Source organism: Lytechinus pictus, unplaced genomic scaffold (assembly GCF_037042905.1).
Source record: "Lytechinus pictus isolate F3 Inbred unplaced genomic scaffold, Lp3.0 scaffold_20, whole genome shotgun sequence".
NCBI classification, from domain to species: domain Eukaryota; kingdom Metazoa; phylum Echinodermata; class Echinoidea; order Temnopleuroida; family Toxopneustidae; genus Lytechinus; species Lytechinus pictus.
The window spans coordinates 13847827-13868288 of record NW_026974141.1 but is presented as its reverse complement, the minus strand read 5'-3'; the positions used below and the strand labels follow the sequence as shown (position 1 = coordinate 13868288).

The 20462-nt window shown below is 38.1% G+C and overlaps 1 protein-coding gene across 2 annotated transcripts; it reads right to left on the bottom strand.

The window, feature by feature from the left end:
* Positions 1 to 3368: 3368 nt before the first annotated feature.
* LOC129282396 (uncharacterized) lies at positions 3369 to 17437 on the bottom strand. 2 transcript variants are annotated; one of them, XM_064115033.1, is made up of 7 exons: positions 16906 to 17434; positions 9200 to 9315; positions 7346 to 7642; positions 6225 to 7069; positions 5035 to 5260; positions 4404 to 4544; positions 3369 to 3820 (listed from the first exon to the last, which is right to left on the bottom strand). In XM_064115033.1, exons 2-7 carry the CDS (start codon positions 9267 to 9269, stop codon positions 3561 to 3563), a joined length of 1839 nt encoding a protein of 612 aa, XP_063971103.1. In that variant the 5' UTR covers positions 9270 to 9315; positions 16906 to 17434; the 3' UTR covers positions 3369 to 3560. The 2 variants fall into 2 exon arrangements, with proteins under 2 accessions (XP_063971103.1, XP_063971102.1); XM_064115032.1 differs by lacking the exon at positions 9200 to 9315 and having other exon boundaries at positions 16906 to 17437.
* Between the last annotated feature and the right edge of the window lie 3025 nt (positions 17438 to 20462).

Below are 20462 nucleotides of genomic sequence, written 5' to 3'. Positions count from 1 at the left end.
TCATATGAAAATGATTACTATCTTCTCCTGTTATTCCTAAGCGCGAGATGAAACTTGTCGATATTTCATCGGGTTTTATTATTTTATCTATTTTAGGAATTTATTAGTTATTAAGAATTTATGAAAAAGTTATTTTCTTATTTAATAATCTCATATGTTTAATGAGAGCGTGAAATTTGTTAATATTAAGGCCTGAAAACTGGACATTTTAAACATTTTGTAATTATGAATAGGACGCATGGGTTAATACATTTTAACAATAAAGCGAACGCAAATCGCGAGCCGATTTTTTTATAAACTGTAATGAAAAGGGGAGTTTAAGTAGCTTGTTAGAGGTATACATACCAATCAACTTGCGAGCTCGCAGCGCTAGCTGATAGGCCTACGTTTTGACAATCACATCTGAAAAGGGATATTTTGATAACTATGGAATACACAAAGAAAATAGGAACTTGGCAAATCAAATAATGCCACCGCGCAGCATGAGCTGAAAAATGTTGATATTTAGACCATAAAACTGACATTTTACAGAGCACTTAAAAAAATAAATTTGTAAATTAAAAAAGGATGAAAGCTCGATGTCCGAGCTGACATATGTTTTGTATATCGACTTCAAAACTTGATAGTTTAAGCTGCATATCAGCCTATTGAGCAAGAAATGAATCTCATCGAACAGACCATACAAGCGCGAGCGAAAATTTTATATAGTGACATGAAAGTTTGAGGGTTTTTTTGGCAAGTCTTCCCCTCACCTTATTTTATTTACTCGTCTTCCTCTTCTAATTTTCCTCCATTTTTTGCCTTCTATCTTTCCCCTTCTTTTTCTTTTTTCTTTCTCTCTCTCTCTCTTTTTTTGCTCAATTTTTTTTTCAGGGGGCACGTGCCCCCAGGCCCCCCGTAGCTACGCCCCTGGGTAGGTTTCTGAAACACTGTGGAGGTTAAAAAACAGTTATAAAGAACACAGGATGAAGATAAAATTCATCTGCGCAAGGTCATTCAGTTCACATTTCCCGAGAACTGAGCATGCGCAAAAAGATTCTTATCTCCACTTTTTGTCATCTTTCGTTTCCGCTCTGCTTTCAACACCTTCTTAAAGGTAAAGTTCACCCTAACTACAAGCTTACATAAGAAGAAAAAACAAATAATATTGATACTCAAAATTTCACCAAAATCGGATGTAAAATAAGTAATATTTCAAGGTTTCGCGTGATTTAATAAAACAGTTATGTGAATGTGCGCGTTCAAATGCGAATGAAAAATCCGATGACCTGGTTACTTTTAACAAAGTCAGTTTTATCTACTAGCTCATTCGAATTTATCCCTCAATGATATTATGAATTGTGATTGATATGCTTTGTGATATATTTGCCTTTGTAATGTTATGACCGAAAAACCAATAAATAGAAATATATATATATTTTTTCATTACGATTATTTTTAGGGGCGGTGAATTTATCCTTTATCGACGTGAGTGAAGACGACAACAAACACAAAAACTGATAACATCGGATACAGTTATGATAAATTCAGCCATTATATTATTATCATGACTATATATATAATACACAATACCTTGCATAGATCCTGCAGACAATATAAATGATCAATTACTAATCAATTAAATCAGTAGACTAATACCTATTCATCCCCGTATTCATGTATGTATACAAAATCTTTGGAATAAAATTGCATAAATAATATATAAACGATTTTTTAAACTACATACACTTTAGAGTGTATAACTTTGCTATGTTATTTTATGTGTATAAAATCTTTTGAATAAACTTGCACAAAATTCTTAGATAAATGAATATTTTCAAAATAGATAGATTATATCTCTTTGTAACATTTTTATCGACAGTAATGTAATCATTAAACCGTAACCTAATAAGTTTACACAAAGGCCAAATTTAGCGAAATTTTCCCCTTATATTTGTCTTGATTGTTTGTTCCATTTTTCACCATTTAAAAATAACATTCGTATTGACATAAATGTGTTATATGAGCAGATTATAACATGGCCGTACACAGAGTTTTTTTCCGGGTGGGGGCAAAATAATCTTCGAAGAAACACAAAGGCGAGGGACCGAAGCGACTGAGCTTGTCATGGGGTGCTTTGGCTAATTCAAAAGTGAAATTGAATGATTTCGTGCTCACAGTTTTGTGATTTTAGGAAAGGTTCAAAGATTAATTATCAACGGCTGTAATATTTACTTTCACATAAGAGCAATCAACTCTTACGGTATCTTAAATGTTATAATGATAAATAATACAGCATTTTTCGATTTTATTTTTATCTCATCTCTTTCAATATACCAGTATAAACATTGAGATTGCAGGGTACAAACATCAATTCATGCAAAATATAGATACATATTAATAAGTCAATATACATAAATTCATGAAAATATCAATTTTTTCTTTGAAAGATAAAATCAATTATTCTATCTGTTTTAAAAAAAATTGCTCTAAGCCAATTGTGAAAATGAGTTTAACTAAGTTTTAATATATTTTTATATTCACCTGAAGTATGATGTGTTTACCATAATGCAGCATGTATTTTTATGTAATTATATAATATTGACTGGCCTTAAGGGGAACATCTAATATATTGCCCGCAACTGCATCATATTGGCCCAAGTCTTTAGACGAGGGCAATATAGTTCTTTCAAGGGCAATATATTTGATGTTCCCGATATTCAGAAAAATGTAGGGCAATGCGGTTTTGTAAATGACTAGCTCAGACGTCTGATAGGGTGATAATTATACATGTTTTATATATATATATATATATATATATATATATATATATATATATATATATATATATATATATATATAGTTATATAAATATATATATACCCACAACCCCTTGATTAAGAAACGCCAGTCAAAAGCACTAGACCATGACGCTTCCTTATATTATGATTAACAATAGTAGGCTTGATGATAGCATATTTAGCAGATAATCCTCTTGAGCTCTAGCATGAACTGAACCGAACCAACTCTAGTTCATTAAAATGAAGGGAAAATGAAATATAAAACCTTCATCAAGAAAACAATTTATTTTGTTCAGTTGCTTTTCAATAAGGTCACATTTAGGTCGCCTAGCGCCACCCTGAAAACGTCTTGGACTGTAGGTGATCCCACGATAGCAGTTCTGATAGCGTATAAAGTTTTGTGAGTGTCTTTCACCGACAGATGGTAATGGTACAAGCTACTGAAAATCCTTGTTTCTGATTGGCTGAGAGGCTGAGAGAAAATTATTCGGTGAAAATCACAGACAAAACGTTTTATAAAATGTTCCCCAGGTGTAATACTATGGCGTTCCTCAAGGATACATTACTGGCCATTATCATTTTTTTTTTCACACATAAAAATTCGGTAATGTGGGCTTTCGGTGTACGTCCTTGTCATGCTTGTGATATTCGCATTGATTTTTGCATCGTAGATCTGGGATTTAATTTAAAATCAGGTCTTGTAAATTCTGTCTTAGTTTTTTTTTTGCCAGGGAATGGCGATCATCACCACAATGATCTGAGGGTTAATGAGAAGAATTGCTAAACAGTTGACACTTGTTCACACACGATGATATCTCCATTTGAAACCTTACAGCGATGTATGTCCTTCTTTCTCAGCCGGTTCCTCTCCCTCCTCTCATCCCGTCTCCTCCGGTGTATGTCAAAGGTCACGAACCGTTCGGGTGCAAAGATGCGTTGATACAGAGGCGCCAAGAGCAGTAAGATCCCGGATGTGACGTACATACCGATGAAAGCGCAAAGGGCGCCCTTGTAAGAGCCTGTGTTGTCAATACTCTGACCTAGTAGTTGGAAGGAGAATACGTTTGTATACTGGTTATACTGGTCATAAGATTAAACGTTGAGCGGAAAGCCAGAAAACCATACCCTGGACATGCTTAAAGCTAGAGTGTCAGAGACCAATACAAGGTCAAGGACTGACTTCCCGAGACAAAGGACTTCAGGCCTCCGAGGCGAAGGCCAAGGGCTAGCCATCCGATGCCGAGTTCAAGGTCACATAATTGATTTGCTGTAAAGGTCTTCCCCGAAGGGCACAAAACTATAAAGATTGAGAAAATCATGAATTCAGTCGACTGGTATGTAGGACCTCACTGATCATAAGTAAAAGGTGCTCACAGTTTCAGGTGGTCAAATGGGGCAAGATTAAGTTGCAATAGATGTATCCTTATTCCTTGACCTATTGTAACTACAATTATATCAAAGGTAATTGCCACCCCCGTACAAAGGACCAGAATAGCTTGACTTTATCGGAGTTTAACCAATTTGACCCAACATAATCCCAATTAAGGACTCTGGCTTTTGTCTGGTGGCCTTGTACAGCGCATAAGCATAAACATACCGGATGAGCACAAGGAGACTGCTTACCCACGAGAGAGCCAAGAAGATACCCAGTCCCATAGCAGAAGAAGATGACGGATGACGTCTCCATCGCCCTCTCTTGGCCAAAGAAATCAGGAGCAAGACTAAACGTGACGACATTGGTTATGGCAATGGTAAGACCAGCAACTGTAAAAGGATTCGGAATGTCGAATTATCACTTTGTAGAATATTAATTTGAACACTTGATTACAATAATGGGAACTGTTGCTGCTGCTGCTACGCTTTATTTTTACGACTATTATCTGATTATTACGAGTACTGACTATCATCTATCCCACTACTATTATACTTTTTCTGTTTGGGCGGCATGCGTGGAAAAGTTCTCTTCTGACAGATGGTATACTATACCATAATTGTTTTCCCCTCAAATATTCTGTCTGTTTTTGCTATTTTGAGAGAGGGGTTTGAGAAGTTAGTTTGACCCAATAACGATGAGCTGCGACGTACATGCGTCCCACCCCCTACCCCGTAGTGATCTGCTCGCGCAACTCACAAATAGGAAATCGGTGTTGGAGTTTGGTCCCACACTCCTTTTTAAAATAATTTAGGGAGCCCGAGGTGGTGGTTTACACCCCTATCCCCCCAGATCCGCCACTATATTCAACAATCAACTTACCAACAGCCGTGCAGTAGACGGGTATAACGCTTCTAACAACCATTAGCAGGATCCAGACAATGATACTGATAACGTTGGATATCACTTGAATGAATATTCTCGGAAATGGAAGATGCTCTCCAATAAAAACTAAGACCACTTTAAAAACGAAAATTGACACCGCAGTGAAAGACACAAATTGGACACCATTCTGCTCCTTAAAGCCAACGGACACAAGATAGCTTATCTGCAAAGGAACAAACGTTGAGAGCGTGTTACGTGAACATACAGATCACAAAGTTACGATAGAATGAACGTAAAGCTCAAAATTTTATTGTAAAGCATTATTAATTTAATTTTAATCTCAGCCGATCGAAATTATATCGGCCAAAAATGAAATCAGCATTGGATTAATATTCTTACACAAAAAAATTCATGTTAACTACTATTCTTATTTGGATGGGTTATTAAAAAATTGTTCGTGGCGTGTTTATGAATTGAAGACACATCCACGGTCTGAGGGGCCGCGGAACGGTTTTCAAAGTGGGGGGTGGGGGCTGACCATGCAAAAAATCACAATCAAATGGTCATTTTTAGGTTTTCTTACACGGTTTTGGAAAAAAGTAGGGGGCTGAAGCCCCCCCCCCCCCCCGCTTCCGCGGCCCCTGCAGTGGACTTACAGAATGAAAAAGAACATAGAAATAGTTTGAAATAAAAGTTCATGAGTAAAAAATCAGTAGTACACTGACATAAAATAATAATAATATAGGATTTGTATAGCGCACGTAGCCACCTTGCTAGGTGCTCAAGGCGCTCCTATATTACCCCGGCTAAGCTAGTCTACCGATTCTGGTGCGCACAGCTTTTTGAGGAATTACTTCCTGCCGGTACCCATTTATCTCACCTGGGTCGAGTGCAGCACAGTGTGGATAAATTTCTTGCTGAAGGAAAACACGCCATGGCTAGGATTCGAACTCTCGACCCTCTGTTTATATCATAAATATCATATCATATAAAAAATAATTCGATGTAGGGAATATGGGGTTACACATCATACAAGATGTCTAAGTGCTCGATCGGATAGAACATCCCTCTGTCCCAATTCTATTGCAGCAACGGATAAGTAAAAACGACGCATGTCAGCCAAAATTCATTCGTCGTACCTTTGAAATTCAAAAAATTAAATTGATAAATTCTATTTGCTTTCTCACCGCGTTTACATAATAGAAACAGTCGCCGATTCCATTGAGTATTGTAGCAATAGAAATCATCCAGATCTCAGGGAAGGTTAGTGTTGTACAGATCTTCCGAAGCATCCCACGCTTTGGCAAATCCTCAAGAGGCTTTTCTGGTTGGAAGGCACTACCAGCATGGCCAACAACCAAAAGTGTTGGTCCTTGATGGTTACTGATCGGATAAAGTCTTGCAATGGTCGCTGGGGAGTCGTCATCGCTTTGCCAGATGCCGTTCAACGTGTTGATTACCCTGATTGCGTCAACCGTATCGTTCTCATCATCACCGCTCTCGCTTTCACTCCAGGGTGTTTGAGATGACACATTACAGTTCGTCATCAATTGATGATAGCGATTCTCTGCACTCTCTGGCTCTTTGACTTCCGGTTCACCATCGGAATAAGCGTCCACATTACGTTCTCCAACCGACTTTTCAGTAATGGCGTGTACATGCTGCTCTCCAAGGGGCCAACTCGTGGTATCTTCACCCAATCCGTCTACAACTCTGTAAGCTGGCGGACTACCAGATATAAACATCTTGTTTGATTCTACTTCCATCTTAGAATGATATGGAAAATTCAAGGGGCACTTTTCTAGATCAGCTACCGCTTCGGATACTTTATCGACAGTAGTATCGTCAGGTTTAAATATCACTTTGCAGTATTTACTTTTCCTATTGTGTTCTTGTTGATCTACGGGAAGTGTGTAGGTAAGGACGCATGGAAGTCCAACGGCAAAGAGGAGGGCTCCCATAATTCTTAGCGTGATCCTCCAGCCGAATTCTCTTATAGTAAGATCCATGACTTGTGTTAGTGACAACATACCTAGAGCATAGAAGAAAGAATACGACAAAATCAACAATTTTCAGATTTATCAACCATTCTGACCCTTCTTGGTCCAAAAGCATGAACTAAGGTTATAATATTCATTTCCACATTTTGGGCACAAAACGCTTAAATGCTAGCTCCATTATTCAGCAATTCAGAATATTTATGTCTAGAACAGCTTACAATCAGCGACGATAAGCTTTTTGTTGTGTGTTCCTGAAGCAGATTAATAAATCATATTGAAGGATATTAAGTTAATGAAAGATATCTTACCTGCTGTTGACCCTGTAACAGCGATGGCCACTGCTCGCATCGTATTCTTTTCTGGAAAGTACAACACGATCAGATCAAAGGCACAGACGGTTACAACACCAGCACCTATCCCGGACATCAAGCCGTATGTACCGAACATGGGAAGGAGACTCGGTAGGAATGATGTCACGAAGATCCCAGCCGAAACCATCAAGATGCCGAAGACAGATACCGAGCGATAGCCGAATCTTTCCGAAGCCATCTTGATGAGAGGGGCAAACATGAGCGAGATACTCAGAGGAATACTCCCAACCCAACCTGAAAAAGAGAACCAACAAGGATGGTTATTTTATATTTCTTGGTCTGTCCCGTATTCATAAACTCACAGATCCTATTGAAATGCAATCGTGACAACTGCATTATCTTGATTGGATATCCGTAATAAATAATGTCTAATGAGAACTATACAACAATATCCACTAACCCAGGGAGCCCAGGAGTCGACCGTGCAAAACGAGGGAGACACTGGACTGGGATAGATTGGGGTCTCAATAGTAATCTTAATACAATGTGGAAGCAGAAATTATGCCTTACCACGATTATAATGGATGAAGGTCTATCGTGACACACAAATCCTGACATCGAGGCACAGACTGGAACCTCAAAAAACAAAATATAGCCTCGGTCTCGATCGGTCATTTTGTTTTGAATTTTGAAAGAAGGAGAGGTATCGCGACAGAACTTTTCGTTTTTTTGAGGTTCCAGTCTGTGCCTCGATGTCAGGATTTGTGTGTCACGATAGACCTTCATCCATATAATCGTGGTACTTACTAAGTGCATAATTTCTGTTTCCACATTTTATTAAGATTACTATTGACACCCCAATCTACCCCAGTGTCTCCCTCGTTTTGCACGGTCGACTCCTGGGCTCTGGCCCGCGAATCCACAAGCTTTTATTCTTGATTTGCCTACAAACTAACGAATAATATTCATTTTTTTTTTAATTAGAACTGAGTAAATTAAATCATTTACCTCAATTACATAAGAATAAGGCTGACCCGAGTAAACAACCTTGGGGAACACACCAAAACATTGATATCTGAGTCCCGTCTCTGAGTCCCGTCACGATGTAGGCATAAACTTTTTTTTTTTTTTTTTTTTTTAGCATTTCCATTTATTTGAAAGCAGAATAAAAGAGTATTGTAGATTAAATGCCTTGCTCACGGTCATAGGTGCCGCGGCCGGGGATCGAACCCCGGACTTTCCATGCATAGCCAGGCGCCTTAGACCACTCGGCCACGGCACCTCCACTAAACTGGTCGCCTTAATACGATCGATAAAAGATCGATAGTGTATGTGGAAATGAGCATGCGCAACCAGCGTGACCCGGGGAGCGTTTCATCAATATTTTCATCCGACAAGTTGTCAGATCTGACATCTTTCCATGATTTTGATTGGCAGAGAGGCACTGTTCCTATGGTAACTGTCGGATAAAATGGGACTTGTCGGATAAAACGTCCGACAAGTCCTTTCATGAAACGCCCCCCAGAATGACCGGTCCTTGTCTCTCTCTCTCTTTTTAAAACGCGGTGGTGAAGGGGAGTCAAAATTTTTGACGGGCATGGTGATGATGATTTGTATAGCGCCATATATCTGTCAAATACCGTGTTTACACTTAATCGGCTTTTGCATCGGCTTTTTCATAGCGTGTAAACACGATTAACTTGCATCGGCTCGCGGTTCAGAACCGGCAATTTTGCACCACCAAAGTAGTAGGTTCAGAACCGCGAGCCGATGCAGAATCGGCTTTTTTACTACGTGTAAACAGAAAGCCGATTCTGCATCGGCAATTGGTGCGCATTTCATTTACTTTACCATTGTGACGTAATTGTGAGTGCACGGATCCAGCGTTGTCTTTATTATGACGTATGTACGGGGCCTCCATTTAACGTCCTATCCGAGGGACGGAGTGTTTTTCACTGTAACATAGCCTGCATCGATGAAACAGGGGAGAGACGTTTACACACAACGCACTGGCTTCAGTCATCCGCCCGGGGTGGACTCGAACCCACTATCTTTGGTTCGACGGGCAAACAGTTAACCGACTGACGTGTTATCGGATGGAAATATTTTATCGGATGGAAATGTATAGATGAAGGGTAATATTTATTCACATCACGGTACAATTTATATGGTTCATATTTGGATAAATTTCAATCTGAAAATAATCGCTGGTATTTTGGTATATCCATGTTTATGTTATAGACATAATACATATTCCTACAATTGAAACAGATATATATATATATATATATGTATATATATTTATGAACAGACGTGTTTTTCACGACTGTTTCAGAAACGGATTTTGAATTCTCGTTTTTGGTCACATCATGGGCAATGACGAAGAGTGTGACTTTATTACCTTTCATTTTTTAGAGCTATGCTCCTTTTAAAATCTACGATTTTATTTCTACAGCATTTACTAAACCATTTATGATTATATATATATATATTTATTTATTTATACAGGAAATAGCAAAGGAATATATATTACGCGAATAAATTCAATTTATTCTATGACAATAGGCAATGAACACATATATATGTTCCACAAATAGGATAAGAAATCAAATAATTTTACTAGGTTGATTATTACAATAACGTTCAGAGGGAACTCTGATGTTGTAAAATACATTCGAAAACCCACATCAACATTGTGTTTCGTCATTTTCTTTTCCTGTTTATTTTACTATATTATCCAACAGTCCCCCATTCGTAGGAATGAGAGTAGGTAATTTGAATATCTGTCGAGCCATTATCATACTGTGTACTTTCGGATTCGCGTTGAATGCAACACACAATTCGATAATTCTAATTAGACCCTTTCTTTTTCATGAATGGAGATTAATTACACCGTGCATGTTTCTTGAACATGGAACCCATTACCCAATATCGTACCATTGCAGTGGATGCGTGAGCTATTATCTACAGAACTCAGATCAAATGCATGAAGTACGCCTATTCTGTATAATTTAAACAAAACTATCCTAACCACAACAATTATAAAACAAAAGCAGCAGTAAAAACATCAGCAAGAGCAACTACTTGCACTACTACTACTACTACTACTTCTACTTCTACTACTACTACTACTACTACTACTACTACTACTACTACTACTACTACTACTACTTCTACTTCTACTTCTACTTCTTCTACTTCTACTTCTACTACTATACTACTACTACTACTACTACTACTACTACTACCACTATACTGCTACTACTACTATTACTGCCACTACTACTACTTCTACTAATACCACTACTACTACTTCTACTACTACTACTACTACTACTACTACTTCTACTAGTAGTAGCAGTATAGTAGTAGTGGCAGTAGTAGTAGTAGTAGCAGTATAGTGGTCTTTTCCTCCTACTGCTACTTCACTTCAACTACTAGTCCGGGAACCAGCTGCATCTGCCTAGCTGAAAAGGTTACCAATTTTCATCTTCATATCAATATAGTATGGATGCCCCCCTAGTAAAGAAATGCGCGTCTGACTGGTCGTGGGTGTGGTCAGGAGGGCCCTTGAAGAGGATCCTTAAAAATTAGGCTAACCTCGCGGAAAAAAGAAACCTCATGAAATCGTCGGGATATTGTCTTGCTTATTATCAGGGTCATTCAAAAAATAATGCCAGACATTTTTGGTGTGGGGAGTAGCCGCCAGACGCATGCAACAAAAGAATTTATAAATCTATAAGGGTTCTAAACTTTATAGGAGCGTAATCATGGTAATGCAAAAGTCAAAAAGCAATGTATTATCTCCATGTCTATAGTCTCACACTTCCGGCTCTAAATATTGTTTTTTTTTGTGCTGAAACAAATCTTAAACAGCGTTTCTACTGTGAATATATTTCCATGATTACTCAACTGAGAAAATGACGTCACATTTAGGTCACCTCCTCCCCCCCCCCTCTATCTATCGAAAATCCCTTGCGCCACCCGTGTATATACTACTAGGTCTTTTCCCAATTACAACCCCTTAATCTTTCTTTCAGCAGGGGGGGGGGGTAATATCGCTTATCTTGAAATATCTTGAAGACCTTTTACGACATATTGTTCTTGACTCGAATAGCTTCCGGGTCACCTCCAACACATTAACTCAGAACAATTACTTTTTATGATTTGCCCATTTCTGAAATAACAACATCATTAAGCAAATTACAATTGGAATATTAGGCCTATATAATTTCCCTTTTAAAATGGATACATTGTTTATTTTTTCAACTGAACTTCTGGCAAAATATATGAGTCTCTTTATCCAAAGTGTGAAACGCTTCTTTTATAATTTTTTTTTTGTCTAATCCCGATTTTGAAGGGGTAGATATTTTATGTCTCCTTTCATCATGGCTCAGAGCAAATAGAGAAAGGTAGTGGGGAAATGGGTCATGCGATTATAATCCACGGTTGAGGGTTATAATGTATATAGTTCACAGGTTCATTTTATTTTAATCTATTTGTCTACTTTCTTATTGCTTGTCCGATTTCTTTCAAACTTTCACAATTATATTTTATTCATTTGTCTCCTTTCAACAACAACATATTATGACCAAGGCTGGGTTCCCCTTTAAGTATTTTGTTAACCATGCGATAGCTTCTGTGGGAAACCGATGAAAACACGTTTATTTAAAGAAATTATGGAAATACAAGCATTGTTTCGAGGGAACAGAACTTTTTTACTTCTTGACCATTTTCTGTGATTAAGGTATCAAAAGAGCAGATATTGAACTTTTTAGGAATGTGATTTTCTTTTTGAATTCAGATACCCCCCGCCCAATGAGTTTTTGGTATCCTTTCTTCAAATTGTTTTTGCTCACTCATGCCTGAATGAGGAATAATTTAAGTAATTTCAGATGAAAGAAGAGATTCTAAGCTTTACAATGGTAGGTCATTTGTCTATTATATTTGTGATTAAGTTATGATAAATCATCGATAAATCTCGGTTTCGTTTTTTGTGGGACGGACTGTATATTCTTCATATTTTCTTCATTATTCATTTTTCATTCTTTAAAACTCGTTATCTAGGCACATAATAGTGGTCTGGTATTGACAAATAATGTAGAAGGCAAATCATATAAAGACCTTTATCTTTCAAAGATAAACCTATTTACTAGACGTAAAATTTGAAAAATCATACGCACCCGTTAGAAGAATCAGGAGTGACATATGTTTTTGAAGGGGTAGATATTTTATGTCTCCTTTCATCATGGCTCAGAGCAAATAGAGAAAGGTAGTGGGGAAATGGGTCATGCGATTATAATCCACGGTTGAGGGTTATAATGTATATAGTTCACAGGTTCATTTTATTTTAATCTATTTGTCTACTTTCTTATTGCTTGTCCGATTTCTTTCAAACTTTCACAATTATATTTTATTCATTTGTCTCCTTTCAACAACAACATATTATGACCAAGGCTGGGTTCCCCTTTAAGTATTTTGTTAACCGTGCGATAGCTTCTGTGGGAAACCGATGAAAACACGTTTATTTAAAGAAATTATGGAAATACAAGCATTGTTTCGAGGGAACAGAACTTTTTTACTTCTTGACCATTTTCTGTGATTAAGGTATCAAAAGAGCAGATATTGAACTTTTTAGGAATGTGATTTTCTTTTTGAATTCAGATACCCCCCGCCCAATGAGTTTTTGGTATCCTTTCTTCAAATTGTTTTTGCTCACTCATGCGTGAATGAGGAATAATTTCAGATGAAAGAAGAGATTCTAAGCTTTATAAGGGTAGGTCATTTGTCTATTATATTTGTGATTAAGTTATGATAAATCATCGATAAATCTCGGTTTCGTTTATTGTGGGACGGACTGTATATTATATACATTTTCTTCATTATTCAATTTTCATTCTTTAAAACTCGTTATCTAGGCACATAATATTAGTCTGGTATTGACAAATAATGTCGACGGCAAATCATATAAAGACCTTTATCTTTCAAAGATAAACCTATTTACTAGACGTATAAATTTGAAAAATCATATGCACCCGTTAGAAGAATCGGGAGTGACATGTTTTTTTTTTTTTTTTTAAGGTGAAAAGCGATGCTAGCCCTTGGACCTATTCTATTCCACTCTTTCCACCTGTCTCTCTCTGCAAAGAATACCATTTGAGCATCCAAGCGTTAACACATACCATATAAATATAAGGTATCAAATTATTTAGCAGAACATATAGGCCCCCGCATAGGCCTACTCTTTTAGGCAATATGAAGAGCTTGATTCCTGATTCCAAAAGGGGCTAAATATAATAATGAACACATAATTATTATATTACAATAATAATGTGTTCATTACATATTCTTTTCCTGAAATTTGGGATTTATGAGGTGTCAGGATATTTTAACTCACACGGTATCAGTGGCGGATCCAGGGGGTGGCGCAGGGGGCGCGCGCCCCCCCCCCTAATAATTGAGCGGCGCCGAAGGCGCCGCTCAAAAAAAAAAAAAAAAAAGTAAAAGAAAGAAAAGCTAGGCGCTGCTTGAAAAAATAAAAGTAAAGGAAAGAAAAGAAAAGAAAAGGCGCCACTTAAAAAAATTATACACTAGAATATTAGCAACAGTAAGGAAAGACTATCCCCCAGCAAAGCACAATCATATCATCTTCCTTATCTTTTCTTTTAACTACCCTTTTCCCCAACAACTTCGCCGGTTAAAAATAATCAGCAGTGCGCTGCCTGCATATAACTGGCGCCAATCAAGAATAATCAGCGCCACCTTAATCTAAATCGGCGCCGGACAAGAATAATCAGCGCCATTTGGTTATAAATCGGCGCCGGTAAAGAAAAATCGGCGCTGCCTGAGTTCGTAACCGACGCCGATCAAGGATAATCAGCGTCACCTATATCTAAATCGGCGCCGGGCAAGAATAAACGGCGCCATCTGGTTATAAATCGGCGCCGGTAAAGAACAATCGGCGCTGCCTGAGTTCGTAACCGGCGCCGATCAAGGATAATCGGCGCCATCTGGTTATAAATCGGCGCTGCCAGAGTCTTAACCGGCGCCGATCAAGAATAATCAGCTCCACCTAAATCTAAATCGGCGCCGGGCAAGAATAAACGGCGCCATCTGGTTATAAATCGGCACCGGTAAAGAAAAATCGGCGCTGCCTAAGTTCGTAACCGGCGCCGATCAAGGATAATCAGCGCCACCTATATCTAAATCGGGGCTGGTCAATAATAATCAGCGCCATCTGGTTATAAATCGGCGCTGCCTGAGTCTTAACCGGCGCCGATCAAGAATAATCAGCTCCACCTAAATCTAAATCGGCGCCGGACAAGAATAATTAGCACCACCTGGTTAAAAATCGGCGCCAGTAAAGAATAATCGGCGCCTCCTGGTTCTAAATCGGCGCCAGTCAATTATGAATTGCCGCTGCCTGAATCTTACGTGACGTCGGTAAAAATAATCAGCACTACTTGTTCTAAATCGGCGCCGGTCAAGAATAATCAGCGTCCCCTGGTTCCAATAAATAGGCGCCGGTAGAAGGGCCTATTGCCAACCAAATCTAGATCGGCGCTGGTCAAGAATGATCAGCGGCACCTGGTTATACATTTTATTGTTAAATGGTCATAACAAAGCTTATCGCATGCCCTTACAGAGTGGACAGGGGCGGGGCAGTTGCCCACAGAATGACAGATGTCATGAAATCTTTAATTTATTTAAAAAATCCCAGAATCATACAAAAGCGTAGAGCAAATCCTTTAATTTTGATCTTATTTTCCAATGCTTTAATAAAAAGGTCAGTCACTTTTCTTCTTTACACATTCCACATTGTGCCACCTCTATGGCCTTTAATTTAAGAGAGCTACTATAGTGTTTTATGAAGATGATTCGATACTTTAGCCCAAAACTTTGCTAAAACCCGTTGCTAGTACCAGGAGTGTATAATTACGCAACCAGTCGTATATTGAGATTGAGCTACACAACTCGTTCTTTATTTAAAATCGTGCTTAAATTATCCGCTTCTCAGATTGGAATATAAAAATTTTCAGCTAGCGCTTCGCGCTCGCATCATTTCTGTAGCAAAACCCCATACTTTTCATGATGAAATAGGTGAATAGAATGTCCCTTTTTCAGGACTAAACGTCAAAAGAACTCCCGCTTCGATTTGCAATAATCTTTTGCTGGATATAATCTTGTTCTTTATTACAAACGTCCATTAAACCGTCATTTTTTGCAGATCGAAATATCAAAATTTTAAACTCGCGCTTCGCGCTCGCATCTTTTGTTTTTTAGATACCCATCTTAATCATTGGTACCAAAAATGCATAGAATATCAAGCTTTCTGGTCAGAATATAAAGAAATTTCAGCTCGCCCTCGGCACTCGCATTATATGTGTAGTGAGATATGTATCCTCCTCATGAGTTACTACAAACAGTCCTAAACAGGCACCTTCCTGTTTTCAGGTCAGTATACTAACAAATTTCAGCTCGCGCTTCGCGCTCGCATTAATTTGTTGGTGAGATATGTGTTTCTATCTCATGAGTCATATAAATATATATGCATATGTGTGTGTGTGTTTGTGTGAGTTTGTTTGTTTTGTGTGATATCGAGCGCCTTTGGAAAGTTGATTCATGATTTTGCCCCCCAAATCTTAAAAAAGGATCGACGCCCCTGTGTAATGTGTATGCATATATATATACATATAGTAAAAAAAATTATATCTCTATTAATATACAAAAGTATTGGCCTCGTCGCAATAAAAGGGTTAATACACGAGATTTTGAAATCGCACACAACATGCATAATTTGTGTTACTTTTTGCTTGTTTCTTTCTTTAATAAGTTTTCAATCTCTCTCTATATATGTTTTAGAAAGATTATATGTTTAAATTGATGTATATTTCTGTTATAATGAGATATGTTTAAGTGGACTTCAGGGAATGGTCGTACGCAGCAAGGGGGAAGGAGGGGGGGGGGCACATTCGCGATCTGCTGTTGTGAAAACAATTTTTTTTCCTTAACATTTCATGAAAACTATGAAAAATGTGAAATGTGCACCAAATTTCCGAGTCTTGCCCCCCCCCCCCCCCCGGAAATATTATCTGCGTGTGGTCATGCAAAATGGCATGACTGGAAATCCTACATTTTGAAAAGAGCATTTGACAGGGTCAGACGTCTTTTTACCCCTTTTTCAACATTTTCTTTTATGGCGCCGGTGAAGTGCAAAAATATGTGCGCCGCTCGGCAGTGCGCCCCCCTTTCGCCAAAAGCTGGATCCGCCTATGGGTATATTATCTCAAGGCTCCTTGAAAAGATTGAAAGACTGATCACTTAAAAATATATATTTAAAAAACCCCACATCATTCTCTCGCTCGTTTCTTCATTCAAGCCACTCACACGTATTGCGAGGTTTGTATAGTATTAGTATAATAACTTAGGCATTGCGAGGTAAGTATACTACTTAGGCATTCAAGCATGCCTAAATAGAAAAAAATGGATGATACTATTATGAATATATTCAGCACAAAATCAATTTGTTGATAGAAATAACTGCATAATAGGCCCACCTGTCATAGTTGCACTGCTATTGAATTCTTGCTGAAAGGCGACGAAGAGAACATTGTAGCTGAACAGGATCCCATACAACACGAAATAGAGGGCGAACGTCGCTCCGACCACCACCAGTCCCCATCGCCGCCTCACCCGTTGTCGTAGCGATGGCGAGCGCGTCGTTGATGACGACATCGGCGAATCTCTGTGGTAGGATGGTGACGATGTCATCGTTTATCATGAAGGAGCCGCAGGTAAATGAGTGTCGCCAAACATATAGACAAACGTCATGAACGTGCTGCATCAAGCTGTCATCCTTGCATGGCCAAATATTTTCGTGGCACCCAAGGGTTCATTACATGCCGCCGCGCACAGAAAAATCAAGCTATTGAAGTCGTGTGTTGTGGAAACCAGAACTGAGATCCCAGCACGCGCGACCCACTAGTTAGAAATCCACTGCCAAACGCGGTTCATGGTGCGATGTTAGTATACCATGGACCTATTTTGTAATAGGTCCATTCTAATACTAACCTCGCAATACGTGTGAGTGATCCGTGGCATAGGCTGTGCTGTGCCGAGTATGTCACGGACAATAACGATCTGTATCGGCCGCACAGAAACGCTGTTAGCTTCATATTGCACTAACACTGCGCTAACAAAGGGCCTGTTACAACCGGCAATCTCGCCGCGATGGCTAATGTCAAAGTAATGCATTATTTACATCTGGCATAGAGCTATTGTAATAGCTCTATATGCATCTGGGATCAACGCTTGACATAATCTGTATATCATTATTCATTAACAAATCAGCTGCTAACAACATGGGTAGAATGATCGCACAGAAGGCGCAGAAAGCACTGTTAGGTCGCCGTTAGGCGCGAGTGTTGTAAGGGGAATTGAGTTAGGCAAAATCTATAATTTATGCGTAGTGATCTGGATTTAAAGGGGAATCCAGCCTTGGCCATAAAATGTTGTGTTGGGAAGAAGAAAAATAAATTAAACAGAATGGTGAAAGTTTGAAAGAATTCGGACAATCAATAAGAAAGTTATAGCTGCTTTAAAATTGAGATCACTATAGTATGTAGATTTCAAAATGGCAACTGGGTAAGTAAATTATGACAAGGGGCAAGGACAACTTTCCCATAGGCCATGTACTTTATTATCAGGGATTTGTGGTTTTTTCCTAAGTACCCATTCCCCTGGGGCAGTAATCTAAATATAACCCAGGTAGTATAATTGTTTAATGTCCTCATGAAAGAAAAATAAAATTTGAAATAAAACTTTTGGGAAAAATGACATTTTAGCCATAATATGAATTGGAGTACATGGAAGAGTAGTCCTTGCCTTACATCACTATGACATCCCATATGCGGCCAATTTGAAGTCTCCATGAGTAAAGTGATTACCAATATTTACAACTTTTAAAAATTCATAACTTTCTTGTTGTTTGTCCAATATTGTTCAAACTTTCACCAATCAACTTGTCTGATTTTTCTTTTCTTATAAAAACAAGTTTTTATTTGGGTTGGATTCCCCTTTAACTTAAGATTTAGTAATGATTATTTGCACATCCTACAAGTTTAAAATCTTGACTAGGAATGTAATTTATTATTATATAGGCTTACAGAAATGTCCTTATTATTACATTTTAAACATGAAATGACAGCAAGATGTAAAATATATTTAATAATTTAATTAAAAAAAATATCGAATAAGCTTTAAAAAGATCAAGAAAATTAGCCTATCATGATATTACGATGGAGATTCTGTACCAAAAGAAAATGTAATCCCACTTTTCATCAGTTTCTTTTGTTTGAAAATGCTCTTCACAGACTTCACTCATCATGCTCATGATAGAGTATTTGCCAATGATGATTATCATGCGATGAATTTCATAAGCTATTGTTCTTCTTTCTAATGTAGGGTCTATTCTTAAAAATGTCTTCAAACACTTAAAAAAAATATATATCTTGGAAGAAACAAATCTTAATGAAAAGGATCATATCTTGGCACTAATCAACATCCCCCGCTATATACCTATTCTTAAAGGGGTACTCCAGGCTGAAGAAAATAATACGGTTTGAAGAGTGAAGTGAGACAAACAAAACACTGACAAATTGATAAAAATTGAAAATGAATACGTACAACAAATTATGCTATCTTAAAATTTTGCATTAGGCCCCATTTCGGTGAAATTTATATTCATGTCTTCAGGAATGTGCAATGAGGGTCTGTTGTATCATACAAAATTAGGTTAATTTAAATTTTGTCCACCCAGAATATTGCTTCAAAGATCATCATTTTGTTACTCGGGTGACACACACACATTAATTTTGAGACAATAAAATCAGAAAATGGGGAAAGAGATAGAGCCCTTTAATTCGGTCGAGGTCTATTTTAAATTACTTAGTATTATAAGAAAGGGAGACAAGTTTAAAAGGGATAAATTATTTACTAACATCGTCCCTATTGGTGCCCTTGGCACTGTTAGCGATTTGTATTAACATTAGCGCCGATGTTAGCTTCTGCTGGGCCTTTTATTGTTAGATTATTGGGAATTCGGCTAAGCTTTTGTGAGTTTATCGATACCGATAGGCCTCCTGTTAGTGCTCTAGCTGTTAGTGAAAACAATGCTAGGCGTTGGCCGCCCGTGAAAGATGCATGGATGTGACTGGCCTAACAACGCTTCTGTGCGGCCGCCACTGGACTTTGCTGTAGTTTTATCTCCTTAATACCTTGGTCATATATTTGATCTACGGCGGCCGTACGGCGAGTCCAAAACAGCCGTTTTGTTAATTTTAATTCAAACCACCTATATGCAGCTGGTACAAAAAATGTTAAAACGACTGTTTTCAACTCGCCGTACGGCCGCCGTAGATCAAATGTGACCAAGGTATTAATCTCCTTGATAATATATATTATAAGTAGGCCTATATATCGGGAGTCGAGCATATTGAGGCACTGAACTATACGTCGTCCATCGGTTAATCGTCCACCGCAGTATCAGGCCTATGTGGCCTGATGATGAGTAGGCCTATACATCCATGCTCGACATATAATCGCACCCAACAATATTGTATAGGGCCTTTTCTTTTCCGTCATTCCAACGCTTCTCTCGATCAAGCTTAATATTGAATTTTCAAAATGTGGTGCCGGGGATGAACAAGCCCCCCCCCCCAAAAAAAAAAAAACAAACAAACAAACAATCACATTTTGTTGGTATCGTGCCCCCTCCCCACCCCCACTGCCGATTCTGCATCACATTAATATTCTCCTCCCTTTTCATGTCGAACACTAATTATGTATTGATTGCTGCTGTACACAATAAAACAAAAACATACCAATGCATAATGCAAATTTTGACCTAGATTTGAAAAAAAAATCTATTAATCGGAAAGTCTACTGATGGTTGGAATCAGTCCCTTATTCGCTATGAAAAAATGTGCTATTTATGAATATTTATAGAAATATGCTGAACAAGCAAGACCCTCAGCGCTGCTTATTTCATTTGGTCTTCTTTATACAGGGTAGCCCTTTCAATATCGAGTATTGTTCTGCCAAGGGGCCCTATCTA

What these genes read in the sequence shown, in the direction of transcription:
- LOC129282396 (XM_064115032.1), bottom strand. Translation starts at nt 17,119, where the DNA reads ATGACATCGTCACCATCCTACCACAGAGATTCGCCGATGTCGTCATCA. An exon ending in CGTCTACTGCACGGCTGTTG is followed by an intron (nt 4,545 to 5,034) that starts GTAAGTTGATTG and finishes ATCCTTTTACAG; the next exon opens with TTGCTGGTCTTACCATTGCC. An exon ending in TCTTCTTGGCTCTCTCGTGG is followed by an intron (nt 3,821 to 4,403) that starts GTAAGCAGTCTC and finishes TCCAACTACTAG; the next exon opens with GTCAGAGTATTGACAACACA.